This window comes from Sorex fumeus, unplaced genomic scaffold (genome assembly GCF_029834395.1).
Source record: "Sorex fumeus unplaced genomic scaffold, SorFum_2.1 ptg000043l, whole genome shotgun sequence".
In the NCBI taxonomy this organism is placed as follows: Eukaryota; Metazoa; Chordata; class Mammalia; order Eulipotyphla; family Soricidae; genus Sorex; species Sorex fumeus.
In genome coordinates, this window is record NW_026606100.1 from 31,634,789 (window position 1) to 31,652,870 (window position 18,082).

An 18,082-nucleotide genomic window follows, 5' to 3' on the forward strand; every position below is an offset into this window, starting at 1 on the left:
GCGCGTGCTCCGGGGCTTACCCACGTGCTCAGCCCAGGAGGCCTCTCCTCTTCTTCCGGCGACCTGGCTTGCGCTCGGTGGCCCCGGGGGGGCCCGGGCTGCTGTCGCGGCTGCCCCTGCCGGCCGGCACGCGCGCCACGCGCCTCTCCACGCGGTACTCGGGCTCGCGCGCGCGCGGCGCCGCCTGCACCAGGAACTCGCCGCCGCGGTAGGTGACGCGCGCGTCGGTGTGCGGGTACGTGCCGTACACGCGCCGCAGCTCCAGCAGCACGAAGTCGGGCAGCTCGAGGCCCGGGCCCAGCACGCGCTCCACGCGGCCCCAGCGCAGCTCGGCCTGCACGCTGCTGCCCTCGGGCCACGGCGCCCCACTCTCGGGCCTCCCCGCCGACCCCTGGTAACCCGCTGCGGGGAAGGGCGGGCGCACGACGGCCGCGTAAGCCTGCGGGAAGGCCCATCCCCAGGACGGCGCGGCCGTGGGACCGTGGAAGTAGTGGAATTCTCGGGGCCCCGCAGGCTCACCTGCGGTCATGCCCTGCGGCCGGCTGCAGAAGTTGTGGGCCTGGATGGGGGGCAGTAGCCAGGGCGTGGGCAGGTAGGCATAGGTGACGGGCTGCAGCGGCGGCCAGATGCCCTCCCCTGACGCCAGACAGTATGAGAACATGGTCCGAAACGCAGGAATCGGCTCTCAGCACCTGGGGCTTCGTCCTGACCCAGACCTGCAGTGTGAGCGTGTGGCTCAGGTGTTTTCATCTGGCCCCCGTGGGCTGTAAGGAACCTCCTCCTAAGGCGTTCATCCCCCTCCGCACCCTTTCTCTCCCCAGGCTTGGCCCCAAACCCCATGTGACCCAAAAAGCAAATAAATAAATAAAAGAACCACCTTTCCAAGCCCTCAGCCCTGAAGGACCCTTCCCAGGTAGTTTCCCTTCAACTCACGTATCTCCTTCAGCCTGGGGGAGCTGGTCCTGGGCATTTGGGGAAGCTAGAGAGAACAGGGTTCCTCTCTCCCCCATGCCAGGCCTCAGTCACACCTCCTGGTTTCTAGGCAAAGGGAAACACCTCGGGCTGGCCAGGCGCCAGCTAGCCTGTGTGGACACAGTGGTGAGTTTGCTGGCCAGATAGGACCCAGATTAGAAGCGAAGGCCTGTGCCCAGGAATGCCCTCCTCACATCACCACTGAGGGTATCCTTGTGTCTTTTCTTATCAAGTTAGCTTGATGTGCCCACACCCTGCTCTCCTAGCTGCTCCAGGTAGCGGCTTATCCTAGCCATGCACAGAAGCGTCTACAACAGATAGTGAATGAAAGCTTTTTTTTCCTCCCTTTTTTTTGGGTCACACCTGGCGATGCACAGGGGTTACTTCTGGCTCTGCACTCAGGAATTCCCTGGCGGTGCTCGGGGACCATATGGGATGCTGGGAATCGAACCCCGGTCGGCCGCGTGCAAGGCAAACATCCTACCCGCTGTGCTGTGGCTCCAGCCCGTAGTGAATGAAAACTTTTGAGCCTCTAACTTCAAGGTCACAGCAGCCCTAAGAAAGGAAGTGGGCTAATATCCACCTCCCACAGCAGGCAGGAGGCCGTTTGCCCCAGGGTGGGACACAGTACATGCATTCTAACTCCTGCCCCAGGGTGGGACACAGTACATGCATTCTAACTCCGACACTAGCCCAGACTTACACCACCAGTTACAGTCTGCGTCAAATTCAATCCTGTGTCTTCTCAAAACGCCTACAGTATTAGCCTTATCTTTCCTGTGGGGGCTGCTCTCTGTGTCTCTCTGTGTCTCCCTCTCCTGGCCTCTAGGAGGTTACAAATGAACTAGTTTGTTATTATCACTTAAGAACAAGGCATGTTGTGTTCCTTTAATATTATTAAAAGATAAGGGCCCAGAAGCTCAGAAACTCCAGGCCACTTTCCCAAGGTCACAGAGCCTGTTAGGAGGAGCTCAGTGGAATTTGAAGCCAGAAGGGACTTAGGTGAAACCAGCAAGTTGCTTCATTTAGACAGGTTGAGCACTAGGGACTGGAGTAATTGTGCAGCAGGTAGAATGCTTGCCTTGCACGTGGCCAACCCAGATTCAATCCCTGGTACCCCATATGGTCCCCTGAGCACACGAGGAGTGATTCCTCAGTGCAGAGCCAGCAGTAAGCCCTAAGCACTGCCTGGTGTGTCCTGCCCCTTCCCCCCTCCCACCAATAACATCACTCAGACATGGTGAGCCCAAGCCTGTCTGAGCTCCGGTGGCCCTCCCTGAAGCTCTCACTCAACCCCTCACCTCTTTTTCCCCAGTGGGGTGGGTAGCAGTTTTGTTGATTATTCAAGTTGATACTTATCCCTAATTGTTGGGCTGGCAGATTGTAGTACTTGCCTTCCCCCTCTCCCATGAATTCAAATGATGTCACCAGTAATGCCCAGAGATCTCCTAGATTCTCAGCATCTCAGCATCTTTCCAAGCCCAGCTATCCATGAGAAGGACTTTTACACCCACATGGCAATATAATTTCTACTTTGTTTCCTGGAAGTGGTCAGGGCCTACTTCTATCTCTGGGCTACACTCAAAGTGCTCAGGCGATATTCCTTGCTTTGTGCTCATGTGTGACCGCTGGCAGTGCTCAGGGAACCATAAACACTGCCAGAACTGAACCAAGGTTGTGGCTGAAGCAACTACAAGTAAGGGAAGTGCCTTAACTTCTGTGCTATTTCTCCAGTCTGGCATAATTTCTATTCCTAACTGAGCTCTCTCCCAAGTCTAACTCAGACCACTGGCCTAGGGGCAGTAACTGTGGAGGCTGAACTAGGGTATCTGCTCAAATTCCCTGCCCCACCCTCTTTCCATTCCAAGACCTGGTCACAGATAAGGCGCTAACCTTGCAGGTGTCCTATCCAGGTTCGTTCCTCTGAATCCCACATGGTCCCCTGAGAATCACCTGGTGCAATCCCTCAGAGCAGAGCCAGGAGTAAGCGCTGAGCCCCAGTGGATGTGGCCTCCCAAAAACCAAAGGCATACTTTCCAGTTAAAGAAAAAACAAATCCGATTTGAACTGAAGTTAAGTATTCCTGGAAGAGAAAGATTAGGGTGAGTCAGGATTCTTGGGTCAGTAATCTAGCTCACCTTCCTTACTGGGGTCGATGTCCTTTTTGGGGGGGAAGGGAGGAGGAGGCTGTTTTGGGCCACAACTGGTGGTACTCAGGGCTGACCCCTGACCCTGCGCTTAGGGACCACTTTTGCTGGGCTCGAGCGAACCCTATGAAGGGATGGGGATCGAACTCGGTTTGATCAGTAAGGGCAGTAGCCCTCGACAAATATGGCGTCGGCAGCTTCGCGCTTGGCCACCTGCAGGACTGAGGTCCAGCGGCGCGGAGCCAATCGCTGGGTGGGGGCGGGGCCTGAGTTGTGAAAGCCGGCGGCCGCTTGTGCGCAGGCGCGCTGGCTCGCACCTGGCTGGGCAGCCGCGGGACGAGGCTTCGACTACCTCGATTGCGGTGAGGGGCTGCCGGGTGGCCGGGAGTCCGGGGCAGGGCGAATGTGGGGGCCACGCAGACCCAAGGGCAGACCCAAGGAGGGTAGGAACGTTGCCTGTCAGGGAGTCGTGAGGGATTTTGCAGGGTCCTTAAAGTGATGAGATTGTGGATTGGGAGAGACCTTGGATGGGGTGCAGGCGTGTGCGCCCCCGGATCAGGGTGAGAGCTGCAGCGGGCAGGGGAGGGCGCGGGGAGAGCGGGGCGCATCTGATGGGGATCCGTGTCATCCACTCATCAGGCTGAGATCATTTCATTATCACGATGGTTCTCACCCCTAGTGGCGTAGTAGAAACCCTTGGGGAGCTTGAAAGGAACGCAGAAGCGGGGGCCCGACCCCTGGAGATTCCGATTGGATTAGTTGGGGTGATGCCTGGACCTCGGGATTGCAGAGCAGCCCGTCGGCCGATATGTAACGCGCGGATGGACTGCAGAACCACCGCACGCTTCAGCGCCGGCTTTCAGTTAGCCACGGGGCCACCTGGGCTGGGCTCAGACTGCGCCCCGCGGCGAAGCTGCTCACCCGCCCGAGCGCCGTGGCCACCGGCGGAAAGGAAGAAGGTCCCTCCTGCAATCAGGTGCAACTTCATTTCCCGCTTGAGGAGGATGCAACCATCAGTAATGGGACGGAGGGTGACCCCTGGCCGGGCCGTCTCTGCGCGGGGGAGGTGGGGGGTGAGGCCGCGCGGGGAGCCGGGGAGCCGGGATGTGAAAGGGGAAACAGCGGGCAGTTCAGAGGTCAGCACTCCTAATATTTGCATAGGGTATTTACACCCTCCCTCCGTTTCCGCCAACTCCCGGGAAGGGACGTTGTGTTTTCTCGGCTGCGGCGAGAGAGGACCAAGCGCGCTCCTCGCCCGGGATTCCCCGTTCTACATCATGCTTACCGATAGGCAGCCCCCTCTCCCTGCTCCCCTAGACCCGCAGAAGCAAACGCCCACCAGCTCAGTGCCACCCCTGGCTCCAGGGGTCTGCTCTGGCATGCCTGGTTTGCTCTACCCAATCCACCGCCCTCCACCCCCTCCCCACTCACTGTCGTTGCTTCAGAAATCCAGGAGGGGCTACTGTTTCCAGGACTTTATCGCCCAGCGGCCGGAAAACGGGGCTCCTTCCCTGGAGATCACTGTCCCCCAGGTGGTTTGCAAAACCCTTTCTCCCGCTTCCCTCTCAGCTTCCCTCTTAGCGTAACTGCTCTGATGCTCTTTCTCTGCTCTGAGCTCTTCTCCCAGGTGGTTTTCTGGAGGCGGGGAGAGTGGCACTGGGTAAAAGTTGAAGATGTGTCAACTTTGCTGTTAGTGTTTCTTTCTGGCCTGGCTAGCTGGCTCTACTCAGCGGGGTGCAGGGGCTGCCTCTCTCTGCCTCCTGCTCCAGCAGAAAAGGAGGATCACAGTGGGCCCCCCTCCTATGGCATCTCCTCTTCTCTCCCAGGGCTGTAGCAGCCATTCTTGCCTTTTCAGGGGTGCAGCCCAGCTGGTCTTGAGCATCTTCTCTGTGGTGGAGGCTGGTAAACGCAGGAGCAGGAATTGGCGCCACTAACAAGGAACTGAGCTTACTGGCAGGAAGAGAATGAAGGCGGCATTTGGGTCCTGAGACAGGAGCTAAGGGGTAGAATGGGGTGAGAATCCGTGACTTGGGATACTCAGGAAGGCTTGTGATGCCAAACTGAGTCTGGAATCAGCAGCATTATTAATTGTTTTGCAGTGCTGGGGACCAAACCTAGGTCATCATTCATTCAATTACCTTAGTGTGGAGGTGGCGTGAGGGGCATGGTGATGTGAGGTCTGTGTGTCTTTGTTTGGGGGCCACACTCGGTGGGGACATTGAAATTTCCCCAGAAATCAAGTTCTTTAAATTAAAGCACCTTTGTGAATACTGGTCCTAGCACCTAAGAACTTTGAGGTTTGGGACCAAGTATTTCACCATCAGAGCCTTGCTTTGTTTGTTTATAAAATGGATCTGAAATTCATAAGGTATCATTACAATTGGAATGAAGACATTACTGGTGCCTGCTTGAGCAAATTGATGAGTAACAGGATGTCAAGTGATCATTAGGATTCAGGGTGATGATGTGTGCAAGCCAGGCATGTCACTTCTGCCTGAGAATGGAGTGTAGTTCTTTATTGGGTATTTTAGATGGAAGGAACAGCAGGAACAAAGGTGTGGAGGTGGCTTTTAGAAAAGAATTTGGGGGAAGGCAGGATATGCTTGGCAGGGAGAGGCCTCAGGGTTGGATACTGGCAGGACAACTTAACCATGGATTTGGCAAAGGGAACAGAAACGGAAGCCCTTTAAAGTGACAAAACCCAACCCCAGAGACATGGAAAGTGTCCTTTATGGTCCATTAAGCAGCCTCTGTGCCAGACATTATATCCTTGGTGCCTCATTTCTTGCATTTTATTTCCACAATTTCTAAGATAACACTCTTTCTTTTTTTTGGGGGGGGGGGTCACACCTGGTGATACTTTGGGATTACTCCTGGCTTTGCATGAAGGAATTACTCTTGGCAGTGCTTAGGGGACCATATGGGATACTGGGGATCAAACCCAGGTGAACCGTGTGCAAGGAAAATGCCCTACCCGCTGTACTGTCACTCTGGCCCCTAATCGGTTACTCTCACCCCCACTTTGTAGACCAGGTGACAGATTTAGTTGGGTTAGGGGGGGCATGATTGAAGTGACTGGTTCAAGGCAGGCCAGCAAAGGGATGGGATGGACTCAGGCCATGGGGCTCCCTGGACCATGCCAGGGTGGAAATGGGATTGTCAGAAGGTGATCAAACCCCTCTCCCTAGATTATGCCAGGAGCCTGGGTGTGGGCCCCAGGCTGTGGCTCCCCAGAAAAGCACGACTGTTGTTCTCTGCTCGGACAGAGTGAGATGGGGGGGTTCATTTCCGGGGGAGAAACAGGCGCGGAAGTGAAACCTCCCGCAGCTGCGGACAGATTGTGGGGCCTCTGGTTCCTTCTGTAGGGGCTTTCTGATCCTTGCAGGCCTTCTCTGACTCTCCTGGGCCCTGTTCCTATCTGCTTCTGTTCAAGGGACTGCTTCTCATTCGTGGTTCCCCCACCAGCCAAATAGTATAGAGGGGAGGGGGTTTGCCTTGCATGCTGCTGACCCGGGTTTGATTCCTCAATCCCTGGCATCCCATATGATCTCCTGAGCACCTCCAAGAGCAATTCCTGAGCATCACTCGGTGTGACCCAGAAGGCAAAAAAAAAAAGTACAAAAACAGAGGTTCCCCTGCCCTTGCCTGACCTGCTGTAAGCCAGCCCAGAAAGAGTCAATTTCAAAGTGGTTTCTACCCAATAGATATGGTACTTCTGAACTATTCCTTTAGTCCTCTCGCCCTCCCATCAACATAGGCTGTGTTACCCCCCATTTTACAGGTGAGGGAACCAAGGCTCAGGCAGATTCATCATCATCTTGTCTGTGTCACCGCTGTTCACAGGAGGTGTGGTTGGGATGGAAAACCAAGCTCTCCCCAGGTGCATGAGGTCACAGGTGGGGATCGGGCTCCCGTCCAGCAAACAGGCAGGCCATTGGCATCTGGTTGGTGGCAGACGCCTCACTTCTTGCACAGGCTTTGACCATGCAGCACAGAGTGCTGAAAGGCACTGGGGATCAGAGAAAGTGACCAGGACAAAGACGAGAGCCACAGAGGACAGGAGGCAAGGTGCTGGCCCTGCAGACCCCGTTTCCTTCCCTGGTCTCCTGAGCACAGAGCCAGGAGTAACTGCTGAGCACTGCTGAGTATGGCCCCAGAACCCCTGTATCACTGTATCACTGTCATCCCCTTGTTAATTGATTTACTTGAGCGGGCGCCAGTAACGTCTTCGTTCGTCCCAGCCCTGAGATTTTAGCAGCCTCTCTTTACTCATCTTTCCCAATGCTTCTGCACTGGAGGCTCTTACAGGGTCAGGGGAATGAGATCCGTTATTGTTACTGTGTTTGGCATATCGAATATGCCACGGGTAGCTTGCCAGGCTCTGCTGTGCGGACAGGATACTCTCGGTAGCTTGCCGGGCTCTCTGAGAGACATATATATCTATATTTCCCTCTATGATTTGTTGCCTGCTGTCTGAATCCCATCAAATATGGCGTGGTAATTATGGAAAATGGGTAGGGGGTGTCTTATGATGTGTTACGCGGCCGTGAAAGTGGCCAGGAATATGTTCACTGGGCCAAGGAACCCAGGTGTATGGGACCTGGGGCGTAGATCTCCAAGCCTGCTCGAATTGGGACTGGGCCTCCTCCATGCAGATCCCCCATCTTCCAGTATGTAGGTGTTCCACCCATCAACTTCCCCCCCCCACACACACACACTATGTAATCCCATCAACGGCAAAGACTCAGAGACTATAAAACCCTGCTCCTGGAAGCGCGCGGCCGCATTTGCAGCCTCGCGACATCTTATTATCTAGTTCTTACTCTAGAGAACCTGGCAGGCTACCAGGAGTGTACTGCCCACACGGCAGAGTCTGGCAAACTCCCCATGGTGTATTCAGTATGCCCAAAACAGTAACAATAATGGGTCTCATCCTCCTGACCCTGAAAGAGCCTCGAATGTGGCACTTTTTAAAATCTCAGGGCTAGGATGAAGGAGATGTTACTGGGGTCTGCTCGAGGCAATCGATGAACAACAGGATGACAGTGATACAGTGATGTGAGCATGTGGAAAGCATCCTGGAGCATGGCAGTGGTTGGGCAGTGGAGGTCAGCTTCTGGGGCTGGGTCTCTTGGGATGGGGAGGGCTCTCACACACCCCCCTCTGGGGAGCCCCTAGTGAAAACAGCCTGGCGCGGAGTCCGGTGGACCCAGAACCCTAATGCATAAAATTTAGAAGGAGAATGACAGAATAAACTGAGTTCTAGCATCGAGCACCCCAGCCTTGTATGGGGTCCTTTTCATTTTATGGAGCTCTGAAAGGGTTATTGGTACTTAATCTCCAAAGTGCTCAACACGTTTCCCTAAGTGTTTTAGAACCGGGCGGCTTAAACTTTCTCTCCTTGTGACTTCTCTTTGCCTGAAATGTTTTTGCCCCGCCCCAGGTTGTAGAGGGTGGAGGCAGCAAGGTTCAAGAGCAAAGGCCTGGTCGGAGGAGAGCCGGCTTGAAGAACTGATCCGGCATGGGCCAAGCAGGAGGCCCTGGCAGGCTGGGCAGGGAGAGGAGCCGAGGAGGCCGGCGGGCCAGGACAGGTCCTGGGGCTGCTGCTGCTCCTGCTGGACTCTCAGGGCCTGACTGATGGGAAGCGGAAGTGGCTGCCCCGCCGTGTGCCTGTACATGGCTGAGCAGAGACGGCCCAAGGGCCAGTGCGAGTATCCAGGCCTGTCTAGCATCACGGACCCCACACGGGCTGCCTGGAAACAACCAAAATGGGCTCTCACACTCTCAGTGTCTGGGTCGAAACCAAGACATCACAGGGTCACAGGGCCGTGCTCCCTCTGGAGGCTCCAGGCACCGCCAGGGGTGATTCCTGAGTGCAGAGCCAGGAATAACCTCTGTGCATCACCAGGTGTGACCCAAAAAGGAAAAAAAAAAAAAAAAAGAAAGGAAAGAATCTGCCTCATCCAGTCTCCTCTGGTGACTAGTTCTGGGAGTCTGTTGGCTTGGAGCTGTATCACTCCTCCTTTGCAGCTTCTCCACCTTTGCACCTTCCTCACCTTTGCACCTTCTTCACCTTTGCACCTTGTTTGCCTTTGCACCTTCTCCGCCTTCGCAGCTTCTCGCGTCCCTCTGCGTGGGTTTCTGTCCAGTTTGCTCTCTCTTGTGCCATGTTGGCCATAGGCTCTGGGTACCTCCCAGCAGTCTGACTTCAAAGTTAAGTTGTTTACAACTACAGAGATCCTGTTGAAATCAGGTCACACTCCCAGGTCCTGGTGTTAGGACATGAAGGTATTTTGGGGGTGGAAGGAGGAGAGGGGGCACATTCAACTTAGGGACTTTGGCAGAAGGAAGACCCTGCTCCCTCCCCCACAGCTTTCCTAATGAGGTCAAGATTTACTTGGGGATTTATTTTCTGAAATGAGAAAAGCAGAATAAATCTAAAGCCCCCTCACCTTCTCTGAGGGACTCTTCATCCTACAGAAGGTCTGAAAGTTTTTCATAGTAATAATCTCTCAAGTGGGCCCCTCATTTATCATCCTAAATGCTTATTTTCTATTTGTCTGCTAACAATAACCTTAGTCTAGCTTGCAGATTTAGAACCAAGTGCAGGGGCCAGAGAGAGTTCAGTGAGCTGAGCCCAGGTACCATCCTTGGTGCCCCGTGGGCCGGAGCCACCAGAACAGTCAGGAAGAGTCCCTGATTATTTCCGGCTCCCAAATGCAGAGGAAATAACAAGACAGATGCGACGCCTCTCTGCTGCCTGGACTCTGGCCCTGGGCCAGTGGCTCGCCGGGAGCCTTGTGTGGTTGCAGAATGTCCGGCTGGGCTGATGACTCAGAGATAGGAGCACACGTTTCACACGCAGGAGTCCAGGATCTGGCCCGGTGCTCCCTGCCCCCAAACAGAGTGAAAATCAAAGTGTAGGACCTTGGGCCTTCGCAGCCCTTCCCAGTCGCTATGTCTGTGGGGACCAGGCTTCCCCGGGAGGCCGTGTGGAGGAGCACTGCCCGCTGAAAGCACTGGCTCTGAGTTCCTTCCCGCGGTTGGCACTGGGCCCGCTCTGTGCTTGAGTTGTCCTGCTTGGAAACCTGACACTGTGCTTCTTTGTTCTTTGTTCCTGAGGCATATCCTTGAGCTTCTCTCCCACACGTTGAGGAGACCTTCCTGCAGAGCGTTCTGCTTGCTCAGACAGTCCCTTATTTGCGTCTTTGGCCTGTGCCAACTTTTTGCTGTTTGTAAGTGCTGGTGCCATGAACACCTTTGCATACATTCCTTTAGGTTAGTTCCCTGAGGTGAATATGTAGAGTCGAAGTACAGGAGCAGTTGGGGATTTTTATCACTCTTACCTGCCTAAGTAAACTGATACCACAGCATCTTTTCCTGTTCGGCCCTATGTGCATTGGAACGTGAGTAGCAGGTGAGAGATCAAGTAACAGAAAAGGTTTAGTAACCAGGCTGGACTTGGTTCAAATCCCTCTCTTTCTCCTTTTTGTTTTCTTTTTTTTTTCTTTTGGTTTTGGGCCATAATCCACGGTCCTTAGGGCTTTACTCAGTGCTCAGGGAATCACTCCTGGCAGTTTTCGGAGGACCATACGTGGTATTAAAGATTGAACCAGGGTTGCCAGCATACAAGGCTTACCTGACATGCTATACCTGTCTTCAAATCTTTTTTGCTGTGTGACATCGGATGAATCACTTAGAGTCTCTGAGCTTCAGTTTACTCCCCTGTAATATTGTTACAGTGCCGTGAACTTTGTAGGGATCTGATAAAAATAACAGTACCACCAACGTCATTTAGTGAGCATATTTTGAGACTGGATCACCCCACCCCCCTTCCTTTCTCGTGATGCTCAGGACCACCAGGGTTACACTCAGGGATGCTACGGGCCAAGGAATGCTGGTGATCAAACTGAGCGCCTGGCACATTCTAGGCATGCGCTCTACACTTTTTTGGGGTTGTTGTTTGGTTGACTGGCTTTTGGACCACACCCAGCAGTGCTTGGGGCTTACCCCTGGCTCTGCGCTCACTCCTGGTGGGGTTAAGAGACCATATGGAGTGCCAGGGATTGAACCCCCGCTGGCCATATGCAGAGCAACACCCTACCCGCTGCATTGTTGCTCCAGCTCCCGTGCTCTGCCACTGAGGCCCTTACCCCAGCACCCCCTCCGCCCCCCCCCCCCATTTCTGGTTCACAGAAGCGGTCAAGGAGAGTTGGCTGAGTATCTCAGTCGCTTGCTGGAGGCTGTCCTGCAGGCGCTTTGCTTCAGCGAGCCCAGGGTTCTGTCCCAGACACAGGGCTCGTAGGAGGTCCCGAGCACATGACTTGGCTTGGCTCGGGTTGGCCGCCTGCCTTCCCTTCCCACGCCTCTCAGCTGCCTGGGGTTAGTCCCGGGTAGTGGCGGCCGGCTCTGGTGCTTTAAGCCACACTTTGTAGATAATTTCCCGGCTGGGTCTCATCTCACACACCAGTGTTCTCCCAGCGGGACCGAGTCTGTCGGAGCTCAGGGTCTGGGGTTAGGAGCTGGTTGGCTTTGATCCCTGTCGCTAACCGGCTCCTTCTTCCCCCAGGGACAAGGATGGCCAGACAGCCCGTGGCCATGCACCTCCCTCAGAGCTTCGGGGCCTGAGACTGGGATGGCAGTGGCGGGGCTGGGTGGGCTCCAGGCCTGGCTGCTGGGCCTGCCCACAGCCCTGGTCTATGGCTCCCTGGCCCTCTTCATCTCCGTCCTGCACAATGTGTTCCTGCTCTACTATGTGGACACCTTTGTCTCCGTGTACAAGATCAACAAAGTGGCCTTCTGGGTCGGAGAGGTAGGCCCGCAGTGGGGTGTCTTGCCTGCCGGGCACCCCCAGCCCCCAGTGGTGTGAGGGGCTGGAGGCCCTGGTGTCTTCTCAGGGCGACACTCTGTGCCCACGGGTGTGTGCTGATGTGCTTCCATCTCCCAGCTGGTGGTCTGCTGGGGGTGTCGAGACGGACAGTCCCGGGTGGCCTGGTTTTAGCAGGGGCACGGGCATGAGAAAAGGCTGCCCCTAGGAAAATGGGGTCTTCTTTTTGTTTTGTTCTGGAGGGCCACACCAGGCGGTGCTCAGGGCTTGCTCCTGGCTTTGCTCAGGGGGGGCTGGGGATTAAACCTGTGCCGGCCACAGGCAAGGCGAGGACCCTACCCACCTTTGAGAGGTGGCGAGCAGACAGGGGCCGGGCCCTGAAGCCCCCCGCCTCCTCTCCCCTGTGCCCGCAGGCCGTGTTTCTCCTCTGGAACAGCCTCAACGACCCCCTGTTCGGCTGGCTGAGTGACCGTCGGTTTCTGAGCTCTCAGACCCGGTTTGTGTCTTGGGGATGACTCATAACTGTCCTGCTCCCTGCCCTCTCCCCCCATGGCTGGGAATGGTGGGGGGTGGGGACGGGCACCTTAGCTGTGATCCGGTTCCCCGCTTCCTGAGGTCTCTGTGTCTAGGCTGTGGAAGTGGTCTGGCTTGCATGGGGTGATGTGCCCCCAGCTTGTTTGGTGGCTCTCAGGCCGGAAAGCTGGGCCAGGCCACAGACTCGGTGGCTCTGGCAGGCTCCCGCCCCCAGTCCTGAGAAGTGGGTCTTCCTCTACCCTGGCTGCTAGCCCAGGGCAGGCTGGCAAGGGAACAGAGGAGCGCGTGTACCCACTGGAGGAACATGGAGGGCAGAGGAATTAGGGCCCAGCGGAACTGCCCAGTGTGAGGTCTACCCCCTGGCCTCCTTCCCGCCTCGGGGGCCCAGGCCCAGGCTGCGGGGCATCTCCCAACATCCCTCCTGTCCCCGGCAGGTCGGGCCCCCAGCTCTCCTCCAGGGCCGTGGTGTTGGCCCGGGTGCGGGCGCTGGGCTGGCACGGGCCGCTGCTGGCGCTGTCGTTCCTGGCCTTCTGGGTGCCCTGGGCTCCCGCGGGCCTGCAGTTCTTGCTCTGCCTGTGCCTCTACGACGGTTTCCTGACGCTCGTGGACCTGCACCACCACGCCTTGCTGGCTGACCTGGCCGTCTCGGCCCACGGCCGCACCCACCTCAACTTCTACTGCTCCCTGTTCAGCGCGGCCGGCTCCCTCTCGGTCTTCGCCTCCTATGCCTTCTGGAACAAGGAGGACTTTTCTTCCTTCCGTGCCTTCTGTGTGGCACTGGCCGCTGGCTCTGGCCTGGGCTTCGTGGGGGCCACCCAGCTGCTGAGGCAGCGGGTGGAGGTCACCAGCAGGGAGCCTGCCTGCCCAGCCCTGGCTGAGGATGGCAGGTGAGTGACTGGGTGCGGGCTCCCGGCTCCCCACCCACCCCCTCCCAGTCTGGTTCCGGCACTGCGGGATGATTCCCCAGGGTGGGGGAGGCGGTGTTGACCCATGGCCCAGACTCAGCCCTTCCTTCTTCACACCCTTCTGCCCTTTAGCCTGTGCGGAGAGCGGCTCTTGGTGGGGGGCGAGGAGACGGGCAGCATCACCTTGGGCCAGTACTTGCGGCAGCTGGCACGCCACCGGAACTTCCTGTGGTTCGTGGGCATGGACCTGGTGCAGGTATGGGGAGCACCCCCCACCCCCAACCCCAGATGCATTTAAGGCTGGAAATCCATTCTGGGCCATGAATGAGGACTGCAGCATGATCTGGTGGCGGGAGTCCAGGCTAGGCTAAGATGCTTTGAGTCCAGCAGCATCTGAGCTTTTTTTCCCTTTTTTTGCTTTTTGGGTCACACCTGGCGATGCACAGGGGTTACTCCAGGCTTTGCACTCAGTTGTTACTCCTGGCAGTGCTCAGGGAACAATATGGGATGCTGGGAATCGAACCCGGGTTGGCCGCGTGCAAGGCCAACGCCCTACCCGCTGTGCTATCTCTCCAGCCCCGCATCTGAGCTTTTAACTTCCTGTGCATCCAGGCCGGCTACAGCCATGTCCTCCTCTAGGAAAAGTGAAAGATATGCCTTTGCTTTGGGGACATAGCTCAAAGGGCCCGAGTGTCCGCTCTGCATGCCTCAGATCTACCCCAGCACTGCGTGGTCCCCTGGGCACCACTGCATGTAGACTTGGTGGCTTCCAAGCACCTCTAGGTTTGACTTTTGGGGTTCCCAGGATCAACCTTACAGCATTTAATCACTTAGTAACCCCTACCCAGTTACGGGGCTTCGGGGACTTTTGACAATCCTTTTTTTTGGAGGGGGGGTTGGGAGTCACACCCAGCGATGCTCAGGGGTTACCCCTGACTGCCCCCAGCAGTTACTCAGGGGACCATATGGGATGCTGGGAATCTAATCTGGGTCGGCCACATGTAAGGCAAATACCCTACCCACTGTACTCTCTCTCCGGCCCCAACCATTTTTATTTTTTTAAATCTTTGTTGTTGTTGTTGAGGTGCTGGTGATTGAATCCTGGGCCTCGCCCATGTGAGACATGCACTTAACTGCTGAGCCACATCCTTGACCTTTTGACAACAACTTTCAGAATACCATGTGCCAGACCTACAACCTGCCTAGCCAAATTTAGAAATAGTTCGCATTTATGTCATTGTTTATTTTTCACGAGGGTGTTTTCAATGGCAAAGAAACTTTCAGTTGTTTGGGGCTGGAGCGATAGCACAGCGGGTAGGGCGTTTGCCTTGCACGTGGCCAACCTGGGTTTGATTCCCAGCATCCCATATAGTCCCCTGAGCACCGCCAGGGGTAATTTCTGAGTGCAGAGCCAGGAGTAACCCCAGTGCATCGCTGGGTGTGACCCAAAAAGCAAAAAAAAAACAAAAAACAAAAACAAACTTTCAGTTGTTCTAGTGGTAATTGAATAATCCCTTAAAGCTTGGGAAAAAAAATAAAATAAACTCCAGGATTTGGTTTTAGGTTCTGTTCCAAGGGGGTAGAATGAGGCTGCTCAAAGGATGGGGGGCAGCGCCCCCCTGTGGCTCTCGCGCTCCTCTGTGCGCAGTCTCACGGGCCCTGTTGGGTTGCAGGTGTTTCACTGTCACTTCAACAGCAACTTCTTCCCCCTTTTCCTGGAGCACCTGTTGGCTGACCGCATCTCCCTCTCCACAGGCTCCTTCCTGCTGGGTGAGTGGGGGCTTTGGGCAGGTGGCAAAGACGAAAGACTTGTACCCAGAATCCTGTCCTGGCTGCAGACACAGCCGCTCAACCAGCTGAAGCTGCTGCGGGGGTTTTCATCTAGCCCCGGTGGTCTCACCTCTCTTCTCCTAAGGAGTCGCAGGCAGCCACTAGGGAAGGGGGTGAGGGTGGGGTGGGGGTGCGGGGTGGGTGGGAGTGCTTGCTTTCGATTCTGCGCTTCTCCTGGTGATGGTGCCACCCAGAGGCGAGGCGGCGTATTGCAGCGTCTGCTGAGCAGCCCGAGGCCTGGGTGCGGGTAGTGACTGGCAAGGGCCCCTCCCCACCCTCCCTCCTCCTCTCCTCCCCTCTCTCGCCCCCCCCCACTCCGCCATTTCTTTGGGCCTCTATTTCTCATCTGTCAAGTAGGATCATCACTGTACTTAGCTTTAGGGACCGTGGGCATGAAAGCCACGGATAAGACGCTCGTAGCCCAGGCATCTGAACGCCGATGGGGGCCCCCCTGACCCGGCTGCACCCCGTCTCGCCCCAGGCATCTCCTATGTTGCACCCCACCTCAACAACCTCTACTTCCTGTCCCTGTGCCGCCGCTGGGGAGCCTACGCCGTGGTGCGGGGGCTCTTCGTGCTCAAGCTGGGCCTGAGTGTGCTCATGCTGTTGGCTGGCCCCGACCGGCCCGGCCTGCTCTGCCTCTTCATCGCCAGGTACCTGCTGCCCTGCCCGCCCCGGCCCGCTCCCTCCGCTGCCCCGCGCCCTCACGCTCTCCCCGTTTCCGTCCCGGCCAGCAACCGCGTGTTCACCGAGGGCACCTGCAAGCTGCTGACCCTGGTGGTCACGGACCTGGTGGACGAGGACCTGGTGTTGAACCGCCGCAAGCAGGCCGCCTCGGCGCTCCTCTTTGGCATGGTGGCGCTGGTGACCAAGCCGGGCCAGACCTTCGCCCCACTGCTGGGCACCTGGCTGCTGTGCTTCTACACAGGTGAGGGGCGGGGCGGGGCAGGCAGCAGGCTCTGCAGGCTTGGGCAGCATCCCCCCCCTCCTGGGGCCCTAGGGGCAGTAAGGGAGGGCATGGCCTCTGGCCCACCCTTGGCCTGTCCACCCTGCTGCTGGGCCGCCTCTGGCCGCCCCCTGGGTGTCAGGGAAGGCTCTTCCCTTTGTCCCTTGGCTCGCCCACTCATTCACAAATGCCCCTTCTGGGCCAGGCATTGCCCTTCGCGCTTATCTAGGGCAGTCACCGCAAGGCAGAACCGGACTTGCCCGTATGACACTCATATTCCAGTTTGGGGGAAGGGACGGGCTTTTGTTACAGCCAAGTCAAAAAATGCCCCGCGTGGTTTGTGTGATGGTAAAAATTCTGTGACTGAGAAGAAGCTACTTAATGGGGACTTAGGTCTCCCCCCCGGGGGTGATGCTCAAGACGTGGGCTGATTGCAAGGATTGGGTGCTAGAAAGAACCTGAGTTCCAGAGAGAGGGAGCAGCTCATGCCGAGGTCCCGGGGCTGGGGCGGCCGGGAGAGGAGGCCGGAAGGGGAGGCGGGGAGATGGACAGAGACCCCGCGACAGTGCCGGGTCTGAACTGTGAGCTGCTGGGGGCTGCTTGGTGAGGGGGCTGGAGGGAGGCCGTGGCTGCCTCTGAGGCTGGGTCCTGGGGGTACCTGGAAGGGGGGTGGGAAGAATGTTTGCTCTGAGATGTGTTTGGTCCTGGGGTGTGCTGGACCCCAGAGACTGAGCGGAGTTGGTGCTGTTCACCCTTAGGGAGAACGGGGGACACAGGGTCATTGGGGGGAGTGGGCAGTCTGTGGCACAGTGATGGCGCTGTGGGAGGAAGCTGGGCTGACCTTCTCTTCATCTCTTTTGGTGGCGGGGCAGGAGATGTCTCAGGGACTCCCGGGGGACCGTGTGCAGTGAGGGTGCTGGAACCGGGGTCCGCTGTGTGAAGACAGGTGCCTCGCCCCCTGTGCTCTCTCGCGGGCCCCTGACCCTGCTCTTCCTGCCTGCTCTGCCCCAGGTCACGACCTCTTCCAGCAGCCTCTGCTGGCCCCCGTGGGAAGCGCCCAGCCGTGGCCAGAGCCCCCGGCCCTGCCGCCAGCACCGGCGCCTTCGCTCCGCCAGGGCTGCTTCTACCTGCTGGTGCTGGTGCCCATCACCTGTGCCCTGCTGCAGCTCTTTACCTGGTCCCGGTTCACGCTGCACGGGAGCCGCCTGCACATGGTCAAGGCCCAGCGCCAGAGCCTGGCCCAGGCCCAGCCCCTGGACGTGAAGACGGTGTGAGCCGGTGGCGGCGGGGCCGCTGTGTTGAGGAGACCACCAGGGCTGGGGCGGGCGCCACTGGCCAGCCCGGTGTCCTCCTCCCCCCCTCCCCCCACCCGCCTTCCTCACGTGCAGCCTGCAGGACGGGGCATGAGAGGGACTCATGAGACTGAGGCGTCCCAGGCTCTCAGCTCCGGCAGCTGTCCAGTCCCGGGAAAGATGACTCCAGATGTGCTCAGGGATCTGCCCCGCCTGTGGCGTAGATGGAAGACGAGGACCAAGAGGCACGGGGGCCAGGGCTGGCCCGTCCACTGACGGCCGGGGCTGGCGCTGGTGCGCTGTGCGGGCTCAGGAACCATTTTTTGATACGTCGACCCCCTTTCTCGAGACCCACCCACTCCCCTCCACCCTTCTTCCAGTGCTTTCTCACAGTCCCCTGCTTCAGCTGTGCCTGAAGTTGCACCGGCCCCAACCCCCACCCTGGCACTGCAGGAAACCCTCCTCCACCCCCATCCCCACCGATGAGGTGTGTGTCATTCCAGCTGGATTAAAGTCAGTCATTCTTTTGAGTCCCTGAGGCCTGCACTGGGAGGGGCAGTGCAAGTGGCCACCAGTCCTCCTCCCTGAATAGGAGGAGCACCCAAGGACATTTGCCCTGGGGTGTGTAG

At 57.3% G+C, this 18,082-nt stretch overlaps 2 protein-coding genes across 6 annotated transcripts; one reads left to right on the forward strand and one right to left on the reverse strand.

Moving 5' to 3' along the window:
• Window positions 1-28: 28 nt before the first annotated feature.
• Window positions 29-661, reverse strand: CUNH10orf95 (chromosome unknown C10orf95 homolog). The gene has a single exon (XM_056120854.1). The coding sequence runs from the start codon at window positions 659-661 to the stop codon at window positions 29-31; it is 633 nt and encodes a 210-aa protein (XP_055976829.1).
• A 2,744-nt stretch (window positions 662-3,405) lies between these two features.
• On the forward strand, window positions 3,406-17,467 carry MFSD13A (major facilitator superfamily domain containing 13A). Of its 5 annotated transcripts, none has more exons than XM_056121008.1 (10): window positions 3,406-3,481; window positions 3,910-4,095; window positions 11,689-11,931; window positions 12,360-12,442; window positions 12,915-13,367; window positions 13,518-13,641; window positions 15,059-15,155; window positions 15,697-15,868; window positions 15,950-16,143; window positions 17,173-17,467. In XM_056121008.1, exons 3-10 carry the CDS (start codon window positions 11,755-11,757, stop codon window positions 17,433-17,435), a joined length of 1,563 nt encoding a protein of 520 aa, XP_055976983.1. In that variant the 5' UTR covers window positions 3,406-3,481; window positions 3,910-4,095; window positions 11,689-11,754; the 3' UTR covers window positions 17,436-17,467. The 5 variants fall into 5 exon arrangements, with proteins under 5 accessions (XP_055976983.1, XP_055976984.1, XP_055976982.1 ...); XM_056121007.1 differs by having other exon boundaries at window positions 3,413-3,481; window positions 3,799-4,095; XM_056121009.1 differs by lacking the exon at window positions 3,910-4,095 and having other exon boundaries at window positions 3,412-3,481.
• Window positions 17,468-18,082: the final 615 nt, after the last annotated feature.

Coding starts and splice junctions, on each gene's coding strand:
- MFSD13A (XM_056121008.1), top strand. CDS start 11,755: ATGGCAGTGGCGGGGCTGGGTGGGCTCCAGGCCTGGCTGCTGGGCCTG. Junction 11,932..12,359: donor TGGCCTTCTGGGTCGGAGAG/GTAGGCCCGCAG, acceptor CTGTGCCCGCAG/GCCGTGTTTCTCCTCTGGAA. Junction 15,869..15,949: donor CTCTGCCTCTTCATCGCCAG/GTACCTGCTGCC, acceptor CGTCCCGGCCAG/CAACCGCGTGTTCACCGAGG.
- CUNH10orf95 (XM_056120854.1), bottom strand. CDS start 661: ATGTTCTCATACTGTCTGGCGTCAGGGGAGGGCATCTGGCCGCCGCTG.